The following is a 24,189-nucleotide window of genomic DNA, read 5'->3' on the forward strand; positions in this document are numbered from 1 at the left end:
AACATCCACAAATCATTTATGTAATCGAAGGAATACATATAACAGACCTCACACTTAACGAAACGACTGAAATCTACATTCAAATCATGGAATGACAATGCCGCCGCCATTTTTTTTTTTTTTCCTCTCTGCCGGTTACTAGGTCTAATAATAACGATTTCGTAATTTAGTTTAGACAAGAAAAAAAAACCCACACTAATAATACCGGTAGCGTACAACGTTTACAGCCACTCTTACTCAAACAATTACGCATATATACTTAATTATTCCTAGTAAAAACTTATCTGAATCAGGAGCTCTTCAAAACACGTCCGCAGTACTTGGCCCACTAGCGCCCCCAATAAAAATTTCCATTTTTATATATGGGTACTATGTGAGCTCTACTCCAATAATCAGGAAATTTGTCCCTCTATCCAGGCCCTCTGAACTATGCAGTGTAGCCACTGTAAAACCTTTATACCTCCACACTTGAGCATTTCTGGTCAAATCTCATCTACTCCTGCTGCCTTTCCACATTTCAGACTTTTGATGGCTTTTTCTACTTTAAGCATGGATATGTATTTCTGACTGCATGCCTGGTCAGTGTTTTTTATCACTGTGCTGTCATCACTGCTAGTTTCATTTAGCGATTTTTCGAAGTAATTACTCCATACATTAAGGATATCATTTCCTGCAGTTTTCATATTACCTTTATCATCTCTAATTCCTTTTACAGCACTCTTTCCCCCATTCCTAAGCTTCTTCAACAACCTCCAGAATATTTTGCCACCTTCTTGATATTTATTTTCTATGTTCTTAACAAAGTCTTCCCATGACTTTTGTTTAGCTAGTTTTACACAGTGTCTAGCTTTCTTACATCTGTCTCTGTATTCTCTAAGAGCATACGCTGACTTATTTGCCAGGAACTTTTGATATGCTTTCTTCTTATCCTTCACTTCCTCTTTAACTTTCTGTGTCCACCATGGAGTTCTGATTTTTCTATCTTTGCAGACAACCTAACCACATGCCTTTCTGGCTGAATCAATCAATATTTTCTTCAGGGCTTGCTGTTGAATTCCCAAGGTTTGGTTCCTGTTTTCTCAAACTCTCATTTTTTCTTAAATAATGTTTGTGTATTTTAGTCTACAGTTCACATCTGAGAGCTGCTCAATTTTTATTAGCTTTAAAACTTTCTTAAATGTTCTTCTTTTCAATATGAAATGCAAGTTTATCCTGCTCAAGACTAAATGGTGATCACTTCCAATTTCAGATCCTCTGTACTACACTGTAGTCCTGCACCAGGGAGAAAACATCACTATCAACAATAACATAGTCAATGAGACTTTTCTTATTCCTTGCCTCTTCTCTGCATGTGAATTTGTGCATATTTTTATGTTTGAACATTGTGGTGGTAATAACCAGAAATAGTAAAAAAGTAAAAACTTGAGCAGAAATCCAATATTTGCCATTATTATTAGCTTTGCTCTTTTCTACAAATTTTCCCAAAATATTCTTATATGTCTTACAATCATTTCCTACTCTGCTATTTAGATACCCAACAAGGACCAACTTTTTATTTTTCATTGTGTCAGTTGATTTTCTCTAAAGCTGATGACATTGTTTATAGTAATAAACCTCAGTTGAGTCAAATAATCTTTATGGACTAATCTTTAAAGGTACCTGTGGCATGACTATAAATAATAAATTACACGATAACCAAAGGTGCCTTTAAAGATTAGACTTACTATCCTTCATGGGGAAGAATTCACTAAACAAACAAGCAACTGAGATAAATTATCGGTTTTATAAGGTGAGCTTCGTGCTCGGATTGCCTTTCTCAAAAAATGTCACAATATAAAAGATATTCTTATGTTTGCTAGATTTAGAGAAACTATTCGGTTACCTGAGCTCACGTAATTTATATTTGCAAAAGTTTTTCCTTGATACGGAACCAACTTCGAACGACTAAAAAAGATTTAGCATCGAATATTCAGTCCATTTTAGATTGTGAAAGAAAGATTTCAGCTACCCTGGATATCGTTCTTCGTGTTTCTAAACAGTCCTTAGCCTGTTCTTATGAAAGATATTCTTGCAAACTGATGCAAAAATATGAATTTTATACTTTAACCAAAAAATTACTCCTGACAGCACTCCCACCAATAAATGGATTGTGAATATTTCTGGTTACCCGTTATCTGATGCTGAAACTAGTGTATTAGCTAAAGGCCATGACTTTGCAGTGGTACCAATTGCATCCTGCATCTTGAATTTTTGCATAACATCGAACGCAAATTGTTGAGACTTTCTAGCGAAGATGCTAATAAACAATGATTTGAAGTTGCTGCTTCACTTTTTAAAAGCAAATTACCTCCATGTAATTTATCGAGTGCTGAAACCTGGGCTCTAGTTTCATTAAGAAAAAATAGCAATATATCTATTTCTTGGGCGGCCAAAGAAGAGATGGAGGGAGCTGGTAGAAGAGGATTTGAAGATGAAGAACTTGGATGTGGTGACAGCCCAAGACAGGAAGGTGTGGAGGAGACTCATAGCAAACAGTGACCCCACTTAAGTGGGAGAAGCTGTAGAAGAAGAAGAAGAAGAAGCAATATATCTATTTCGAAAGCAGATAAAGGAGTAGTGATAAGGGATAAGGCTAACTATGAGAGAAAAATAGACTACCTTTTACAGGATATCTCCACCTATCAAGAAATTATTTATAACCCTACACAAATGCAAATTAAACGATGAAATAAGATGCTTGATGAAGTTGTTTGCTGGGATCAAAATACTGTGGATAAGTTGCCCACTCATTTTGGAAGAACTTCTCCTTTATATGGCTTCCCAAAAATTCATAAAGAAGTTATCCAGAAAGCCCTATCGTGAATTTTGTTGACTCTCCCACCTATAGAATTGCTAAATTTCTGTCACGTTTATTAACTGCCCACATTGGACAGTCCAGATCATTCATCAAGAATTCCACACATTTTCTTGAGAAAATCAAGGATGTTCAAATACAAGAGTTGAATTTGTTAGTCAGATTTGACATTGTTTCCCTGTTTAACAGTGACAGATATGCACTATCTGACACTGTTAATTTACTGTATGATGATTACCCTCCAGATATTGCAAAGATTTTTGAATTTGTTATACAATCAGGATATTTCAGCTGGAAAAGCAAGATCTACAGACAAGTTGAAGGTACTACCATGGGTAGCCCTCTGTCTCCACCTTTGGCAAATTATTTTTTGAACCATCTAGAAGATACCTTGTTCTCATCCATTCATCCCCAACCCTCTCAATGGTTTCGTTATGTTGATGGTCTTTGCTATTGGGCCTCATTCTGAAAATTAACTTACCACTTTCCTACAACAGATCAATAGCCTTCACCCACGCATTCAGTTCACCATGAAAAAAGAAAAGGCTGGTAGTTTACCATTCTTTGACATCTGCCTTACATGCACAGCCTCCAGTAATTTATCAACCAGTGTTTCTCGAAAACCTACCTTTACTGGCAGACACATTTATCATAAGTCTGTTCATCATACCTCTCAAAAACTTGGTGTTATCAAGTCTTTATTTAATAGAGCACGTAAGGTGTGCTCCTCTCCCTCAAGTTTTACAACAAGAACTTCTCACTATCAGAATGCTAATGTTGTTACAACTCTAATCAAATCCAGCAGATAATTGACTCCTATGTTCCAACACCTCAGGATTCAACAGACCACAGGGTTCCAATCCCTTATATTTCTGGCATCTCTGAACCGATTGATAGAATTTTGAAGAAGTATCATCTCCAGTGGTGGCTCATGCATAGGCACTGCAGAACTGCAGCATCCCCAGTTTTTCTCGATATATAAATATATTTATTAATTTATTTATATTTGCTTGTAATATTTAATTTTATCATCAACAATCCTATACAATTCTCTTATTTTGTATAAAAAATAATAAAAATCCATCTTGTAGCACTTAGGAGGGAAAATGACGGTAACAGCACTGTGTTTACCACAGTGTCATATTGCTACGCATGCAAGCATATGCACGTCATTGTGAGATGTGAGCTATTAGCGTAATGCGGCACTGTCCGTCGCACAGTTCCACTGTTGTTTATATTCAGTTTGCACCAGTAGTAGAGTGTTCGTAGTGCTTATTGTGTTTACTCCGTCTCTTTAAATATTTGGACATTACAATTAAAGGAATTAATTGTAACCTCCAAAAATTGTAAATCCCTTCCTTTAATTACAATTCAAGGAATGGATTTTATTTTTAAGTAATTTTTAATTATACCAAACTGTATAATTTTATCAATAATAAACAATATTTTTTCATGTTTAATTTTTTTAAAAATTTTTACCATAATATTGATATTTTATTCAATCACATATACACTGTACTTACAGTGTGTATGTATATTTCGTAAGTTACAGCACCCCCACGATTTCAAGTCATGAGACGCCACTGATCATCTCATTCCCACATATTTTCTGATCAACAAAATGTCTCATCTGTTGCCATCTACAAAAGACAAATTGGCACCTCTATCATTAGCATTTCAGGACTGGAAATCCAGTCCTGAAAATACTTCAGGCACAAACTTTGTTTGCTTACACTTGGATAAAGGATTAAACCAAGTATACAGTTTATTGGTATCTTTAACTTATAGTATAACCAAGTGGAAAAACTTTCAACAACTAACTGTCTCTAATCCAGAGTATTTTAATAATAATGTGTGACACCTTTTGGCAACTCGTATATGAAAATATGACTTCTGCATTACCTCTGGGTCTGGCTCCCACTGATGAGACCTCAGTCAAGGTCAAAACTGGTCTGGGTAGTGACCCTTCCCATTATGCATAGCATTATACATATCTGCAAAGAGATGTGCTTCGCATTATGGGGTACCAAGGCAAGTGATGTGAAGTCATACCACCTTTATCATGAGTTGTCCCAGTCCTGAAAATATTTCAGGTGCAAACTTCGTTTGCTTGCACTTGGATAAAGGATTAAACCAAGTATATAATTTCTTGGTATCTTTAACTTATTGCAACATCTTTGCAAGTAAGCCTACTTGTTGATTGGAATTTTAATGTGTGACGAACACATAAGCCTTTCCACATGATTAAGTAAGCCTACTTGTTGATTTATCTTGCTGGTCCACCAGGACTTCCCTTCTTGCCAGAGCAACGGTCAAAATAATGCATGACTACCAGAATTTCTTCCCCCTTTTTGAATGTCCACCAGTCACATAAGCCTTTCCACACGATTAAGTAAGCCTACTTGTTGATTTATCTTGCTGGTCCACCAGGACTTCCCTTCTTGCCAGAGCAACGGCCAAAATAATGCATGACTACCAGAATTTCTCCCCCCTTTTTGAATGTCCACCAGTCATACTGAACCATAAACACAGTAGCAGGATGTTGGGTCCCAAGGATGGTGGCCTGGAAGACAGGTTATTACAGGAGAAGTAGAGCAAAGAATGTGGGAAGAAAATGAGAGAAAAATAGGAAAAATGAATGAAATTGGGCCAGTACTATCACTGGGTGGTCCTGTCTACTGTGAAACAAGTGTCCCACATGGTGGAGGTAGCACAGTTTGTGAATAGTGTCATAGCATTTTACTTAGTTTTTATAATAAATTGACACATGGAACCCTGTTATATAAATTTATGGAAATAGATATGAAGCAAGTGATTTGGATTAAAGGGTGGACAGATATTAGATGGTAGTATATGAAGAAGCTTAATTTAGAGAAAGACAGATAACCAGCTGCATGTCTCAGGTATCTCTGCTTGTGCTGCTCCTATTTAATTCGTACCTCATTCATTCAGGAAATGATCTGAGAGTGAATGTGCAGTTGTTTGTTGATGGGACAAAACTAGTAGGTAGGGTACGAGTATTTTTAATTTATGGGATGCTAGTATTCCAAAAATAAAATTTTTTTTTTCACTAAATTTTGATGACATTTAGATGCAATAAAGTACAGTATCTAAAAGTAATTAAATCAAACTTTTATTACATTAATAAATATTCTGACAATAATTAAAATAGTTATTCTAGAAACAAAACAACAACAAAATATACAGGGTGTTCGGGATAAATTTGACAGTTTCGTAAGGAAAAAGAAAATCTTCTTTGTATCTATTAAATTTAATGAATTGACAAAAAAACATTACAGGCAGAGTTAATTACAATACTATCAACAAGATTTACTCAAAATAACCACCATTAGCATCGATCACAGCTTCAATTCTGCTTCGGAACCTCGAACAAGCTGATGCTACAGTCTCCCTGGGAAGGGCCGCAAAAACTGTTTTAATTTTATCCATTAACTGGGCTTTTGTATTACTGGAAGTGCGATTGGTGTCTTTTTCAACTGCGCCCCATACAAAATAATCCATGGAGTTAAGGTCTGGGGAGTTTGGAGGCCACACATTTGGACTGGTGAAGTCGTAGAAATTTTCAGACAACCATTTTTGACTTTTCCCAGAGGTGTGGCAAGGGGCCGAATCCTGCTGCCATACATACGGCCTACCATTGGCTACCCTTGTTATCCAGGGCTTGACTACAGTTAGCAACTCCACGAACAAAGCCCAAATTCCAATGCCAGGGTTCTTCAACACCTGTTCCTGCAGATTTGCGAGGAATTCTGCTGTACGAACGCAATCAGATCGTCTGCTAGGGATCTTTCTTCTTGCTACATCCTCGTAGTCACCATTGCAAGTCTCTAGTTCATGCCTGATTGTTTTTACTGTATTCAGGGAGCATTGGGCAGCAGTCGTAATATCCTTATTTTGATGGCGGGCACGAATCATCATGATACAAGTTATTCTCTTCCATGATTCAGGTGGGTTCCAGCTATCCATCCTTTCTGACATCTTGTATATGAATGAAGAAGGGTCCAAACTTTTAAATGAAGAGAAGTGTGTGTTAATACATGTAACTTACGGAAAAATATAATTAATTATAAATATGTCAAATTTATCCCGAACACCCTGTATATATATATATATTAACACTGCAAGTTTAAGCATCCACACTACGTGTTTGAATAAAGTGACGTAAGTAGTCAGTAATGTTATCATTAAAACTGCTGAAATTTATTAATATCATTATTACAGGTATCTAGTAAAACAATATTATTATTTTGCTTAACGCGGTGAAATTAATTGCAGCAATCCCTTTATATCCGCGGCAAGAATTTTGATTAACGTGCCTTTAACCCTGAGCTCGCAGCTGATCTGACAGATACATGCAAAATGTTTAATATAAATATTCTTACACAATTCAGTGTATAGCTCGGAGGTCATGAGTAGCTGTGCATTCATATTCCACACAAGTGATATTCCGCACTTTTTTTTGCTGTCAACTTGGTTTAACACATGTTATGTAAAGGTTTATGATGTTTGACAGTAAATGTTATCTGAGAGATACCGTGATCTCCAATGTCAGTATTGTGTGGTTTAGTTTTTTTTTTGATTCTTTGTTCAATAATTTTTAGATTGTAACTGAAAATAAATAAGCCATCATGTATTACTGAAATAGATAGCCAGAGGCTTATTTATCATACATGTCCTCTAGGAGAATACATTATGGAAAATACTAAGGAAAGTGATCTGGAGCTTACTCCACCTTTACTGCGAGTTGCCCATAAGGTTGCTTATGCTTGCATCCGCCGGAACGTTTAATTTTTATATATTCGGCATGAAACTCTTGTAGTTTCTATATTCGTATATGAAATAATGTTGGATTCACTATCCATTTAATTTCTACCATCATGTATTATATTTGCAGTGTTTTTTCTTTTTTGTTTTTTCTGTTTGTATTGTTTGTTTGCCGAGGTCTTGGGAGTCATTTTGCTTGTTACCGTAGAATTTATAGTGATAAGAAAAAGAAAAAAACTCTTCAAACGACTCTTGATGACTTCTTTTGATAAAAAAAAAAAATGCAGTAAATAATGTAGGCACAAGCATTTATTAAACATTTACTTTGCATTCATATTTTATCTTTCCTAAAAGAGTACCATATAAAACGAATTATTAATACAGTAATCGATCATGGACGAATTGGAATTTTTACCATTGATTATTAGATTTGATTAACACGGTAACATCAAGGGATTAATTAACCACGTTAATCGAGGGATAGCTGTATTATTCTAAGACCCCATGGAGTCACAGACTCATCTAGAAGGTCCCTTTTGTCATACACAGCTCATCATATCATGCCTTAAACACATCCAAATTCTCTGTAAACACCACGCTCTTAGGCAATGCATTCCAATCCACAATTCTCCATGCAAAAAACTTGCTTCTTACTCCCTTGCTCACACCCTCCTTATACAGCTTCCAGGGATGACCTCTTGTTCTTCCCACCACCATTTTATGAAAACCTCTTCAATGTTAATCTATTACGACCCCCTACTAACTTGTATGTCTCTATCACCTCACCTCTCTTCCTATACAATTTGCTAGACTCTGCAAATTGTATCTTCTCAACATTTCTTCATATTCAACATTCCAGAGATCAGGAACTATTTTGGTTAATTGCCTCTATACCCTCTCCAACATCTCTCTTCATCCTTTTAAAAACTAGGTGACCAAATCTGTGCACAGTAGTCCATATATGGACTAATGAGAGCCTTAAACAATGGAACCAGAATCTCCTTACTTCTACAAGTCAGTGCCCTCTGCATCATTGCCAGAATTTGTTCTGTTGTCCTCACAGTTTTGGCAATATGTCTTCTAAATTTCAGATCCTTATCCACCATCACTTAAGATCTCTTATTTCCTCCACCTCCAACAATATATCCCCACCAAGAGTAAATTCTACATCTTACCTTTCCTTTTCAAATTTTAAAACCTTATATTTCACAACATTGAACCAGCATCTGCACACCCATGCCCATTCACTCAGTCTATTCAAGTCTTCTTGTAAGGCCACATCTGCTCTACCTCATAGTTTGTCCCAACTTTGCATCATCTGCAAACAAGTGACTATCCCCCATCCAAATAGTCACCAATATCATTTAACATATAGGTTACACAGCAATGGCCCTAAAACAGACCCCTGAGGCACACTGCTAGTGACTTCCTCTTCTGGGATACTGCTCCCTCATACACAACTTGTTGATACCTATCAGATAGCCAATCTCCAATCCAATGCGTTCTAATATCCAACCTCATCTGCTCTATCATGTAGTAATCTGTCAAAAGCCTTTGCAAAGTCTAACTATACTACCGTGTATCCATCTCCTACAACCAATGCTTCTGTCACCTTATTGTAATAAGTAAGTAGATTACTGAAACATGACCTTCCTTTAGCAAATTTGTGCTGTCCATCAAAGATAATACCATTGTTGTAAACCCAGTTCTGGATCCTTATTTTCACCAGTCTTTCAAATACTTTAACCACAACACCTCACACGCAGATTGGCCTATAATTCATTGCTTGAATCCTGTCCCCTCCTTTATGAAGCGGTACAATCTTGTCTTCCTTCCACTCCTTTTGGAACTTGATTCAATGTAAGACGCATATTAAACAAATATTAAGGCAGATGTCAACTCCCTGGTACATTCCTTCAAAATATGCAGTGGTATATATCATTAAGTCCCACAGCCTTATTAATATCAAGTTTGCTTAATTCCCCATATACCTCTTCCTCACTCACAGTCAGTCTCTCCCCATCGGCTGCTGCTCTCAAACTCTCCATGATGTCACATTCACAAGGATGAAAGTTCTTTATGAACTGCTTATTATAATATAATAATAATAATAATAATGTTATTATCGTGTAACACCTCCGGGAGTCCAAAGACTCATAGAGGGAGGGCATCTACTCTACAAGTTTCCGTCTCCACCAACCGCAACTACCTTCATCATCTACACCAATGCCATCTACTGCCGACCACTACCACTAGTATTTTCATAGAAAATCACAAACATCTGTGCCCATGGCATAATTTGAACCTGCAGCCTTTTGGCTGGAAAGCGGATACACTAACCACTCAGCCAACCAGGCCGACAATAATATTATAATATCTTATTTCATATATATATATATATTTATATTATATTGCATATAATTTGAATTTGGCTGTTTTAAATTCTATTAAGGATGCTTTACATATACATTCACTACAGTTATTTTTGAATGGCCATTTTTGTGTCTGTAATAACATTTTTTGTGTGTCCATTGGTCCTGTAAATATCAAATTAATAACAATTGAAAATTAATCAGAAATAAAATATATTACCTTTATGACTTTTTATGGCACTATATCTGTATTAACAAAAGAAATTGATGTTTTAACTTGGTGATAATTTGGGTATAGTTTGTTTATTTCAGTTTGGAATTGCTATTTAAACTAATTGCTCCTGATAAATATTCATTATATTGATTTCATAGAAATATATTGGCATATCTAATTATTATGGAAAAAATTGAACTAAGTAGTTTAATTTCACCATACTTACTGTTTATTGGATGATTGAATCGGATGTCTGAAAATTATAATAAAACTATTCCACTTCTATGATTTTATGGACAGATTCATCAACACTACACCAATCCAGCATTTTTAGGCTGTTTCAAGAATTAACTAATCTACAATTCCAGGAAAGGTAGTCAGCTGGTGGTGGTTGTGTCTTATCTTGGTGATAAGCATGCCATAACTTGCTGTCACACATTGTTGTTATAAAAATTACCTTGCTAATAGAAAAATATTTTTAAATTTTTACATTTCTGAAATTATTTATTAATATGCAATATTTACTTTTTGTTTTATGTACAACAAAGCATCTTATAAACCAGATCTGATGTTTTTAGGTTTCCATTATATTTTCATTGTATATAACAATCTATCAGTTGCAAATTCAGTAATATTAATAATTTATTGTTGTTGCTTTTATAACCTTTACCTGAATAAATCATAAATAATTATTTTTAAATTAGTGCCAAAAACAGTATTTTTGTAATGATACCATTACTTGAATATTAGAAAAAAAATGACTGGATTCTGAATGTATTGAAAGCCCTGCCGGTAACTCAGTAATTAATAAAGGGGATGTGGAGTTTCTGCAGGATGATTTAAATACATTGGCAGTTGGGCAATTTGCCAGTTCTATCAAAGAGTAAGAGTATGCTATGTACCATGTTGACAGAATTACACTGGATTGATTAAGTAGGTTTTTTTTTTTTGTTAGATGATATTGAACAAGGAGTTAGTTCCGAGGACATTATCAGAGGTTAACAAAATAGAATATACCTGCAATGTTGAACATGTGAGCAGTAGATTTTTTGATTGGAAAGTAGAGAATGAGATGGACAACAAGAGGTGATCTTGAGTATTATGTTAATGAATGAGTTTAAATGGTTAGTGTGGGCACCTGAATTGAGTCTTCGGTGTATAGGGATGCCCATATAATAGTAAGTATATGCTTGTGTGCATTTGTGCACACACACACACTCACTCACTCACTCCCCCTCTCTCTCAATATTATGTATGTTTTTTCCAGAAGCATCAGTCCCTGAGTGATTTTCTAACTTCTTTTTTCCTTGACTTGGATGTTTTCTCCTTCCTCTAGTCTAATATCCATAGTTGAAATCAGGCATAATAATAGTTCTCTTTTGTATCCTTAAAAATTATAAGTCTGTAGCTGCAGCTAGTTGTGTTATTTTGTTCCGTGTGTTTAAAGGCTTAAGTGCTGGGAGAAGAGAACATCATATTGAAGATTTCATGGAATATTTGCAACACTAGGAAAGAATTAAAAACTAATTTTAATGCTTCCAATATTTTGTCTCAGTCACTGAAATGTCTTCAGGGATTACAAATAACTTGTAACACATACACATAAAGATAATACAACATTAAGTGAAACATGTGAGTGACTCTAAAGCCCTATCTAGGTGGTGCATCCTCTGTGGGCATTTGTAGGTTACCTAGGATGTATAGTGGGGCTGACAACTATTGTTTCCCAAATTTTGGGAAGTTTTATGCATCCATATTTATTTAAATTCAGTTGATTTCTGAGTGCTGCCACAGATCCTAAAAACTACATTTCCTTTTTGAATTTACTATGATGGAGCATGGTAGTTTTCTTCCAGATCTTGTGGGTTGTATCTAATACATAGTTTGTAAGGCCAGATTGACCATAGTCATGATTGTAAATATATGATTTGTGTTCTTCTAAATGGATGGTTGCTGATCTGTCTGTCTGAAGTAAGCCAGCTTGCAGGAACAGGGTACTTTATATACTCTAGGCACTGAGAGAGAGAGAGGAGGGAGTTGATCTTTGGTAGAATGGATAAGGGTAGCAAGTCTCAGGTGGAACTTAAAACCTGTGTAGAGGTTGCATACTTTTTTAAAGACCTGGCTATTTTTTCTGATGTGCCATGCATGCAGGGGACGGTGAGGGCATTTCTGAAACCTTTCTGAAGCGATAGGGGAGGAACTGATTATTTTTTTATTAATTCTGTAATCATTGTAGCCATTGAAAAGGAAGTTGTCTGTGTGGTTGAGAGAGGTTCCACTGGAACAGAGATTATGGGCTCTATTAGTTAGAGTTTTAATAATACCATATTGGTGAGATTGGTGGTGGTGGGAAAGTTTGTGAATGTATCTGCCTGTGTGAGTGGGTTTTCTGTATACGGTGAAGGAAAGGTTACCATAAGGTGTTACTAAGGTGTCTAGGAAGGGCAAACTTGTTATTTTCATTTTCCATTGTAAACTCCATTCTTGGATGTAGACTATTGAGGTGACTCAGGAAGGAGTCTAATGGGAGTGATGAGGGGTGGGAGTAGAACCCATATTGGTTCCCTCTATCTGTTTGTAAATTTTGTTCTTCCAAGAAAAATGTATTGGGTACAACCCAAGGATCTCATGGAAGAAACCACCATAGTAAATTCAAAAAGGAAAGACGGTTTTCAGAATGTGCAGCGGCACTCAGAAATCAACTGAATTTAAATAAATATGGATGCATAAAACTTCCCAAAATTTGTGAAACAATTGCCAGAGGTTCCACTTTACATCTTAACAAATGCCCATAGAGGGCACACCACCTAGATTCACCCATGTGTTTAGTATTGTGTTGTCTTTGTGTGTTACAAGAGTTATTTGTAATCCCTGAAAATGTCTTAGTGACTGAGACAAAATATTGGAAGCATTACAATTAAAAATTAGATTTTAATCTTAGTGCTGTAAATATTCCATTAAATCTCCGACATGATGTGTATTTTGTCTTATTCATTTCTGTCTCTCACAAGACAGCCTCAAGCTCACTGCTTGTATTATTTATACTACCATTACCATTTATATCTACTCAGGTTGGATTTAAGTCTTTGCAGTCATTAGTAAAGCTTCCTCACTCTTCCTATCTTGTTTGTTCTCCCTGTTACACAGTGAACCCATTATTATTCTCTTCTTATAGTGCTGTCTTACTCTGTTAGGCAGACAGTATTTTTGATCTCACTGTAATATGCCAGTGCTGTGAACTCCTCATCTTATTTCTTATTTTTTTTGGCATTAGTATGTATGCAAGCAAGTTGATTGCTTGGCAGAAGAGTGTTCCGGTAACTCTTGAAACATCTCTTGTTCAAAGTAGCTTTTCCTACTCTCTATTTCCACAGTCTATGCTTTTATTTCTTGTCAAAATTAGTCCTGCATTTCTGTGACTCATCCAAGTTATAATTTATAATATACTAGGGGGGACTCCGCCTACGGTGCCCAACCCCCCGTGTTCCAGGCTGGTAGGCCGGTTCTCCTTGAATTCCGATGACTTGAATTTTGAAGACTCGACAATCGGGGTAGCCCCTGAATTTCAAATAACTTGACAAAAACATTACAGCCTACATCCGTTTCCAATTTCAGCTTATCATTTTATAGTATAGAGTAGATTATTTTAAGATATAATAATTTTCTATTAAATGCTAGTTCTTGTTGGAGATCCAAACAACAGAATAGGAAATTACTACCAGAGATGTGTTTTGGGGAAGTTTGAATAAAACCTCAAAGTTAATAAAAAAATGGTGCTTGATTTCTGTTCAGGAAATGGACTATTCATTATGAATACAATGTTCTAGCTTAAAGATATGTACAAATTCACATAAGAAATAAGAAAAGTTGTAATGAGTGTGTTATTATTGATAGTGATATCTTGATGTTTGTTCAGGACACAAGAGTGTAAAGGGGATTCATCATTATCTTCATTTATGAATAGGGATACACAGAAATATTTATATAAGAAAAACTCGTGGAGATATAATCTATAATATGAAAGTGAGTTAAGTTGTTCTGTTTTGTACCATTTGACACAAAACAAAACAACTTGATAAATTTCAGCTAGTTTGAGCCTCATCTTCAAAAAGAAGTTTTTTTATGTATTATCAAACTTATTTTCTTGGTCTTCCTCTGTCCATTAGTTGGCCTGTAGAGAGAAAGAGCACTGGACATTGGTGAAGGTGGATGTTCTTGAACTATTACACCATTGCTGTGACATAACCGAGAGAAAAAATTGGGAGTCCTTGGAAATGACATTAGATCCAAAACATCTAAATGTAAACTCAACTATCAACTTGTTGGTATATATATCCTAGACATCATTAGCCAAACGCATGTACACAAATGCATAAGCATGCACAACGTGTTGAACAATGCAACATAAAATTTGAAATATTTAAAAAAAAAACATTAGCCAAACACGTACATGAATGCACAACGTATTGGACAATGCAACACAAAATTTGAATTTTTTTTTTTTATTTTAAAAAAACAGAAAACTGGAATAAGATGGTAAAAATGATTTTTATTAAAAACAAAATGTTTCATTGTGATTACATAAGATTTCTTCAGGTGTAAACACACAAATTAGCAGACAAACAGTAAAGATTAACAAAGGCAACCACTGTGTAGTATACAATATATCTACTAGGTTGCATGTTTACACCTGAAGAAATCCTATGTAATTAGGATGAATCTGGTTTTCTGCTTTATAAACTCTTACTTACATATTCATGAATTGGTTCTACATGCTCTCTCTCTCTCTCTCTCTATATATATATATATATACGTAGGCTGTTCAATAAGTAATAAGACTACATTTATACAGAAAACAGATTACCTTTAATTGTCATCATTTACATGGTCTTTTTCGAAGTAACTACCGTGAGACGCGATGCATTTGTCCCAACGTTGCGTCCACTTCTTAAACACGTGTGAAAGTCCATTTTTTGAGAGTTCTTTCAAAACCGCCTCTGCAGCTTTTATACATGCTTTGTTGCTTTCGAAATGGTGGCCTCGTAGTGGTTTCTTGAGCTGAGGAAACAGCCAGAAATCGCACGGTGCGAGATCAGGACTGTATGGAGGTTGTGGTCGGATATCTGTGTTGTTCTTCTGCAAAACGTCCACTACACAACCAGCAATATGTGGCCTTGCATTATCGTGGTGCAATAAGAAGCCATTCTTCAGCAATGGACGCTTCCCTTTGACGTGCTTGATGATAATCGCTGCTGTGTTGATCATTGTCTCTGTGATGGACGTTGAAGGTCTTCCCTCACGTTCAAGATCTTCCACATTTTGCCTTCCTTCCTTAAAAGTTTTATGCCAGCGAAAAACACTTGCTCTCGACATTGCTTCATCGTGGAAAGCTTCGCGTGTCATGTTAAAAGTGTCCGATGCCGAATTTTGCAAACGTACACAAAATTTAATCGCATAACGCTGTTCCAAGGACACTTCCATTTCGAAGACTGGTTGCACCTCGTAGGCATGCTGAAACAAGCTTGTGTTTAGTCATGTTACACTCTGGCACATCAGCCCGTATACACCATCTATCAACCTCTTTTGTTAATACAGACAGCAACATTTCTTTATTCCACAGAAATTAATATTGTGATGAGTGGTTTCGCCACAGTAAAATTAGTCTTATTACTTATTGAACAGCCCACGTATATATATATATATATACTTATATATATATATATATATATATGTATTGATGAGACAACAAAGATTGAAGCTGGTCTGGGTAGGGACCTTTCCCATAATGCTTAGTAATATACACTTCTGAAAGGAAATGCACGTTGCATTATGGAATACCAAGGTAATTAATTCTCGTAGACATGCTTATACGTTGGTTATGCATTTCTAAATCACTTAGGGAATTGAAACAACGTAGATCCGAATATAAATTAAATTATACTTTAATAAATATTTCCGATATTTCGGCAATGTCACATTGCCATTTTCAAAAGGAACTTACAAAAAGGCAGTTGCACACAGGCACTAACAATACAGTAACTGAGAATGAAGATATGAAGCTATCGTTCTCCTAGAAGTCCTGATGGTGCCCTCTGGCGGGCTAAGTAGGCATTCTTGGCCGTTGGGCTGAAGGTCTGCTGATGTATGCCTCCCAAATTTGGGGCAGTCGCATACAACCAAATTTGTTGAGGTTTGGAGAGTTTCTTAGGGCAGAGGCTGATTCCATAAATAATCTTTTGAATTTATATTTGTTCCGGTGTATTACTGTAGCTTTCTTCCACCGTATTCTGTGGCGAGTATCCAGAGCATGGTCTGCAAGACCAGAATGGCTATACTTGTAAAACCGGATGTAGTCCTTGTGTTCAGAAATTCTGATATTTGCTGTCCTGCCTGTTTGGCCAAAGTACGACAGTTTACAACTGCAAGGGACCTGGTATACACCAGGTAGGTCTAGGGAAAGTGGTTGGTCTTTGGTAGAGCGGATAAGGGATGCCAATTTTCTGTAAGGCCTGTAACAGAAGGTGAGGTCATGTTTTATTAGAATTTTGGTAATTTTTTCTGAGGTGCCTCGGATGTAGGGAATGGTGATGGATTTAGAGTAATCTTTTTTGTGGAGGGGAGGAGGAGGGGGGCTGTGGTTTGTAGGTTTTAATATTTTTTGGATTTTTTTGGGGGGGTAGCCATTGGCTGAGAAAGTGTTGAGGATGTGATTTAGTTCAGTGTTAAGGGCTATGTCATTAGAACAGATTAGTTTAGCCCTGTTGTATAGTGTTTTTACCACTCCATATTGTTGTGAGGGGGGGGGATTGTTGGTGGATGTATCTGCCTGTATGGGTGGGTTTTCTGTAAACTGAGAAAACCAAAGTTCCATCAGGCTGGTGGGTGACTAGTGTGTCTAGGAAAGGGAGGCAGTTGTTTTCCTCTTTTTCCAGGGTGAACTTGATTCTGGCATGTTGGTTGTTTAAGTGTGTAAGGAAGGAGAGGAGTGTTTCAGAGCCATGTGGCCAAATAGCGAACACATCATCAACGTAGCGAAGCCATATGGTTGGTTTTTGTGGGGCAGAGGCTAAGGCTTTTTCCTCAAAGGTCTCCATAAAGAAATTGGCCAAGGGTGGGGAGAGTGGTGAGCCCATGGCTGTCCCCTCTATTTGCTTGTAGAATTTTCCCTGCCAAACGAAATAGCCTGAGTTCATTGTGAACTGAAATAAGGCTGAGATATCAGGAGAAAATTTAGCTTGGATTAGCTCTAAAGTTTCCTTGAGTGGGACATTTGTGAATAAGGAGGAGACGTCAAAGCTGACCATTATGTCAGTGAGTGTAAGGTTTTCTATGCTGGCTTTGAAGTGGGCTGAGTTTTTTATGTGTGATAGTGTGTGAGCTCTTTGGCCAAATGTTTAGCTAATTTTTATGTGGGGGAATCAATGCCATCCACTATGGGACGTAATGGCACATTTTCTTTATGTATTTTTGGGAGTCCGTAAATACGGGGGGGGGGGGTATAGAGTTAAATGGTTTTAATCTGTTAGTAACTTCTACAGGCCAAGAAGTGACTTTCTTAAGGAGCCTGTGAAGTTTTCTAATTTGTGAGTTGGTGGGGTTGTAATTGATAGGGAGGTAAGTAGCCCGATCTAATAGAAGAGCATTCAGCTTACCTTTGTAGTCCTTTTGGTTAAGTACTACAGTTGCATATCCCTTATCCGCTTTGGTGATAACTAATTCTTTATTATTTCTCAATTCCTGTAGGGCTTTAAATTCCTTGTTGGATATATTGGTTTTGGGTGGTTTTGCTATGGAAAGGACACAAGCTACATCCAGTCTTACACTGTTGTCAATTTGATGTGGAAGGTGGCGGATTCCTCTTTCACTCTGGATCATAATATCCTCACTTGGTATTTTTCTGGGAGCAATGGTGAAGTTGTGGCCACGTGAAAGCACGTTGAGAGCTTCAGGCTTCAGGGTGACTGAAGAAAGGTTGATTACGGTGTTGGTAGCAAGTTTTGGATTGACGGTAGAATTCTTTTTTAATTTATCGAATTTCTTCATCTGTCGGCCTCGTATCTCTAAGGTAATTAATGTGAAGTCATCAGCTTCTATGTACAAGGAGCTAAGTAATGAAAATTCTTCATGTGCGCACTTTGTTAAAGTGCGTACATGAAGGAAAAAGGATTAAAGAAGGATATAATTTCTTGTTAAGTTGAACTTCAAATGACTATTCACCATAACTCCCAAGATCTCTAGCTTCATCAGTTTCTCCAAGCATAATCCCACCAATATAACATGCTGTTAGAAAAAGGCATAATGCCAAAGTGCATAACTTTATACTTACTAACATTGATTGTACAGCCATTATCTGTCAACAGTTCCTGCCTATTTAAATCATTATGTAAATGCTGTATATTAGTATCGCATCTGATTGGCTGCCTGTCTTTGCATTATCAGCATACAGTTTAATATCCCCTCTCATGTCCTAAGACTGAACAACAATGATACTAGGTATGATTCCTGAGGTACCCCTCTAGTCACCTTAAATCTGGCATATTTTTTTCCCCTGACTGTTGTTTATTTAATAAACAGCATTAGGATATCACTATAAGTAGTGACATAGTTAATATCCTTTTTATTTCTTGCATCTTCTTTCCATTTGAACTTGTGGACATTCTTATATTGGAACATGGTGTTAATGTTCCAATATAGAGGACTAGTCCATATCCTGAACATAAATCTAGCTTATTATTCTTAGCTTTACCCTTTTCTCTGAATATTTCTATTTATTTTATTTTTTTATATACATCTCACTTTCTTTCACACATTCATTTGTTGCTATCCTATCTTAATTTAAAAAAAAAATATATATATATATATTTGCATTTAAAATACCACCATTCTTTTTTCATCATCATCATCAAATTCCTGAAATGTATCCTCAAGGAGTGTACAGGATATTATGATAGTACTACATGAAAAACTTACATCATTACTAATTTCCTATCAACAATTTTCCTCCAAATCAATCTGTTATCTGTCAAAACTCCAACATTATCAGATCTTATATTTCTGTCTCCTAAGTCACTTTTTATTGTATCAATCCACATATACTCTTCTTCTGGGTCTTTTCTTGCCAAACTGGCAGAGAACACTTGTTTTGTTAACCTTTCCTTTCCCATTCTGTTTAAGTGAGATTAGTTCTGCTAACCTCACCTAAACTAAACCAAAGTTAATCTCCCACATGAGATTAGCTCTTCTAACACATTCCTGGATGCTTACAATGAATGTCAAGTTCTTTCCTAATATCCTTGTTTTTAATATGATATTGCCCTTGATGACATCTCTTCACACCCCTAATCTTTTTCAGGACTCTCATATCTGTGATCTCTAGTCTTTGGTCAGGTGTTTTTTTCTAACCCAGCTCTCAGATCCATAAGTTAAGATTGGTTTGAACACTGTCTTGCATACAGCTAATTTAGTGTTTTAACTCTTATTCCGTATAAATTTATTTAGTTGACTTTCTACCATACTGGCTTTGTTGATTTTGATTCTGTTTACTATTTCCATATTTAATTTACCATCTTCAATAAAAATTGTGCCGAAGTAGCTGAAATGTGGTACTTGTTCTATAGGTTCTCCATTCATGATGCAGTTGATATTTTCAATGTTTCTGCCTATTTTCATTGTCTTTGCCATTCTTTTTTAAAAATGCTATATTAATTTGAATTTAATGATTGATTAGTATTCAAATTAATTTTTATCATTCATGGGTTATGTTATAAGATAATATTTTCCAGATGTAGAAATGTTAGTATGAAGTGTTTGATATGATATTTTTGGATATGATTGCAACACCAGTAGAGGTATCTAAATCTTTTTCATAATGATGGAGCTCATTATAAATGTACTGTCTAATATGTATTAGTAGTTAATTAAATTTAGGATTAAAATGATTTTATTTCATTTTTATGCTTTCTGCTAAGTAATGTGTTATATCCTTAGTCATTTATGATATATTTCCCTGGAGATATATGACAACTTTCATGTGTTGATTTCTTGAATGAATACATATGCAGTACTGCTAGAAGTAGTTGCAATGCTGTGTTCTAGTTTTTTCTCACATATTCTTCTAGTTTGTCAACAGCATTCTGTAATGTGTTATTGGTTTGAGTGTGTTTAATTGTTTTTACTGAAACAGTGCTAGCTAACTTTTCAGATGAATATTAACTGTGAGCACTGCTCCTTCTAAACTGTGCACGTGGGGTTTGTGTACATGCCTAGTAACTGCTGGCATTCTTTTGCTTTCAGAATTTCTTATTTGTAATCAACAATTTTGAATGCACTATAAAAATGAACTATATGATAAATCACTTCTTTCATTTAGTAATTTCTCCAGTGTCTCCATTCCAATATTATTCTAACCCATTCCAACATAATACACTCCTAAGTATAGCTTGTGCCATGTGGATGAACAAATGCTGACATCAGCAAGTTGCAGAGGCATATTTGTTTAGAGTGTCTACTGTTTGGACAATGCAGTCACTTGAACTTGTGAAATTGGTGATGGATTTTTGAAGCTACTCCGATTTAAGTAAATTAATTTGGTGCTAACTAACACCATATTCATCCATTGAATTGGCTTAAGAAACTTCTTATCCTTGTATAGCTAAATCTCTTGGATTAATCCTTTAGTCTGTTGTGTTTAGAATCACAAGAGAGAATTAATATATGTTCAAAAGTTTAACAAGAGGGACACCCTATACTGGAGGATATCGAATACTACAAACTCCATTGAAAATGGCCATCATCATCAAATTCCTGATGCGTACCCTCAGTGGGGGGGGATGTACAAGTCAAAAGGACCAACAAGCAATAAATAGAACAAAACAAGCATCATTACAATACACAGGATTGTGTATCCAAGAGAAGGTTCAATAGATTTATTAATACAAGGACAGATAAGGTGAAGCTATGCTAAAGCAAAGCCCAAGTAGAAGGTAGACATTTTGATCACTTGTTATGAGAGCTGTATTGATATTTATTTCTTAAATAATTAATTTTTCAGTGAAAGTAAGTTTTAAGATGATCTAAAGATATTTTAAATTTCAAATTTTAACTTAAAAAATATATAATAGATTATAGTATTATGATTGTTAGGATACATGTTGAGAAACTTTTTATAAATAAAATCATTAATAGAAACCATCCCTGAAGGTTGAAAATACCTTTCCTGGGGAAACGTATACATATACAGGGTGATCAAAATTAAAGTATCCCTGTTTAAGACCTCGTGGAGTGCCATCCAGTGATCCAAACGCTGCAAAACTTTGCAGGAATACATTGTGTGTTATGTGGAAGAGATATCCGAGAAGAAAAAAAAAAAGTAATTCCAAAATTCACCACCAGGGGTTTTGTAAATGCCAATTGCATAGAATTTGCATGTCATGCAACTTGGCAGGTGCCGGGAGGATTTGAAAAGATTGACAAGGGATTTTTCCCTTCATTCAGGTTGTTAATACCATCTCCACAGCGATGGCACTAACCTTACCCCAATGTGTTTTGCTCATGAATCTGTACTACCTAAACAATTGCAATGCTATTGCTGCACTCTGTGAATTATGTTGCCTGAACAAATGTCGACGAGGTCCACTGTTTCCATGTGCTCCGTGACGAATGATTAGTCATTTTGAAGAAACGGGATCATTGGGAATTAGACCTGGCAGAGGTTGCAAACGAATCAGTTCTCAACAAGTGAATGAAGTTGGTACTGCCACTCGGATATCCCTTCTGTATGATGCACAATCTATTCCTGCAAAGTTTTTCAGCACTTGGATCACTGGGTAGTGCTCCACAAGGGCCTTAAACAGGATACCTTAATTTTGATCACCCTGTGTATGTGTGTGTATATATATATATATATATGGAAGTGTGTAAATATATTTATTTATTTATAATATATATATATATATATATATACATATATATATACACACATACAAACGCACAAATTTTTTTATTTTTTAGCATCTGTTAGCCGTTTTGACCAATCTGGAGAAATTACTTGTACAGTTTGTGGATTGGTAAAATATTATTCTCATGTACAAAGGCGCTATCGTCAGTTCAGTTGTGAATCTTGCAGCAAATTTTTTGCCAATTTCATTCGAGATCCAAAGCAATATTATTGTTCAGAAAATGGTAATTTTTTAGAATAGCTTAAATTTTCTTATATAAGACTATTGTATGCAGTGCAAATAATTTATTTTAAATTTATATCTTTGCAATACCAATATTTTTTTATCAGATAATTCCAGAAAAATAACTATTTATGCATTCTGCTGAATATTATTTTTTCTATAGCTTGATGAAATATGTCTATTAGTATAAGCAAATCACATGCTTTTTTGTTATATAGTCATTTTTCGATTTATGAAAATCATTTTGAGCAATGAAATTGTTTCATAAGAGAAAATTCATAAATCAAATGACAAATTTCCATTTTTTAAAATATAATTTCTTCTAATTTGTGTGCAGACAAAAATAAATTGCCTCTGCAGCTCATTTTCTGAATAAAGGAAAATGGATAAACAACAATGTTTATTACTCTGTCTTAGAATAAACAAGGTGAAATGGAATGTTTAAATTTAGATATAATAATAGGACACATGATATCATCTGTGCAATATTCCAGGCAGTGAACATGGATTGAATTGCCATTAGAGTTCAAATGGTTATTAGTAAAAACTTATTAAATAAATTATTATGTAGCAAAAAATAGTCAGAGCACACACCCCATTTATAGACAAAAAGATGATACATTAAGTGGCATTATGTATAAATGAACAATGGTAACATTGATCGATGGAGAATTAAGTACTGTAGATAGTGGCTTGTGATGAGTCCTATAAGGTAGCAATGCAGAAGGGAAGTTGCATAATTTAATACTTCCAGATTCTCTAGTATCCATCAGAGGATATGTGTAAAGGAGAGGCAGTGTGTCTGGAATCTTGCAGATCCTTTGTAAGCTTTGATCACAACATTATTTGTTACATCAAATTCAAGATTAGCATTTTTTGAATTTTAATTATTTATTGGTTTTTCCATCTCTCCTGAAGTTGTAATTACTGAATTGATTTTCTGTGTATTATTTAATTTTTTCTGTGACTATATCTTCTGGGATAATTGTTTCCTCACACTGTTCTCTGTTTTTACATTTCTTTCCACTTCTCTTGGTGTGAAATTTCATTTCTTTTCTGTTTTACCTCAATTTTTTTAGGTAGCTCTTTTTATGCTTTGTGGATTTTTTTTGATTTTATATATATATATATACAGGGTGATCCAAAAGTAACAGAAAAAGTAAAAATTCAATAATTCGAAACGTATAGACAGTAGCACGATGCGGTTTTCACAGAAAAGACATGGGATTTTTTTTAATAAAAAAAAATTTTATTGCCAGAATAGGCAATAAAATTTTTTTTATTGCCTATTCAGTTGTGTCAGTAGTTTGTACATTGTGTACAAACTACTGACACAACTGAATAGTGGCACTTCAGTTGTGTCAGTAGTTTGTACATTGGTGCAGCACAGTTCGCAACACAGCTAGGATTACAAATGTGCAATGTGACAGCTGTCAGATGTGGCACAGCATCGAAGAGGGTTTCTGCTGTAATTCCTGTCACATGATGGCGAATAGCTTCTTTCAACATGGCCAATGACGTCGGCCGACCTCTGTACACCTGTGACTTCAAGTAGCCCCATAACCACAAGTCACAGGGTGTAAGGTCTGGAGACCTTGGTGGCCAGTCTTGCGGGAAAGAGTGACTGAGGATATGGTCATTGTCAAATGTCGATCGCAGCAGGTGCTGGACAGGACCTGTGATGTGCGGAGGCGCTCCATCCTGCATGAATGTTACACTATGGAGCGCTTGCCTCTCTTGCAAGGAGGGAATGATGCTGTCTCTTAAAAGCAATGCATAACG

At 35.6% G+C, this 24,189-nt stretch overlaps 1 protein-coding gene across 1 annotated transcript in view; it reads left to right on the top strand.

Moving 5' to 3' along the window:
- Positions 1–24,189, top strand: part of LOC150093936 (uncharacterized) — a 64,350-nt gene that overhangs the window by 19,046 nt on the left and 21,115 nt on the right. Inside the window, exon 3 of the mRNA XM_090412923.1 lies at positions 22,238–22,408. Coding sequence (XP_090269049.1) covers positions 22,238–22,408 — 171 coding nt within the window. The remainder of the gene's footprint in view (positions 1–22,237; positions 22,409–24,189) is intronic.

The sequence above is a fragment of the Typopeltis vanoorti genome, chromosome 23, assembly GCF_054136105.1.
Source record: "Typopeltis vanoorti isolate ZY-2024b chromosome 23, IOZ_Tvanoo_1.0, whole genome shotgun sequence".
In the NCBI taxonomy this organism is placed as follows: Eukaryota; Metazoa; Arthropoda; class Arachnida; order Uropygi; family Thelyphonidae; genus Typopeltis; species Typopeltis vanoorti.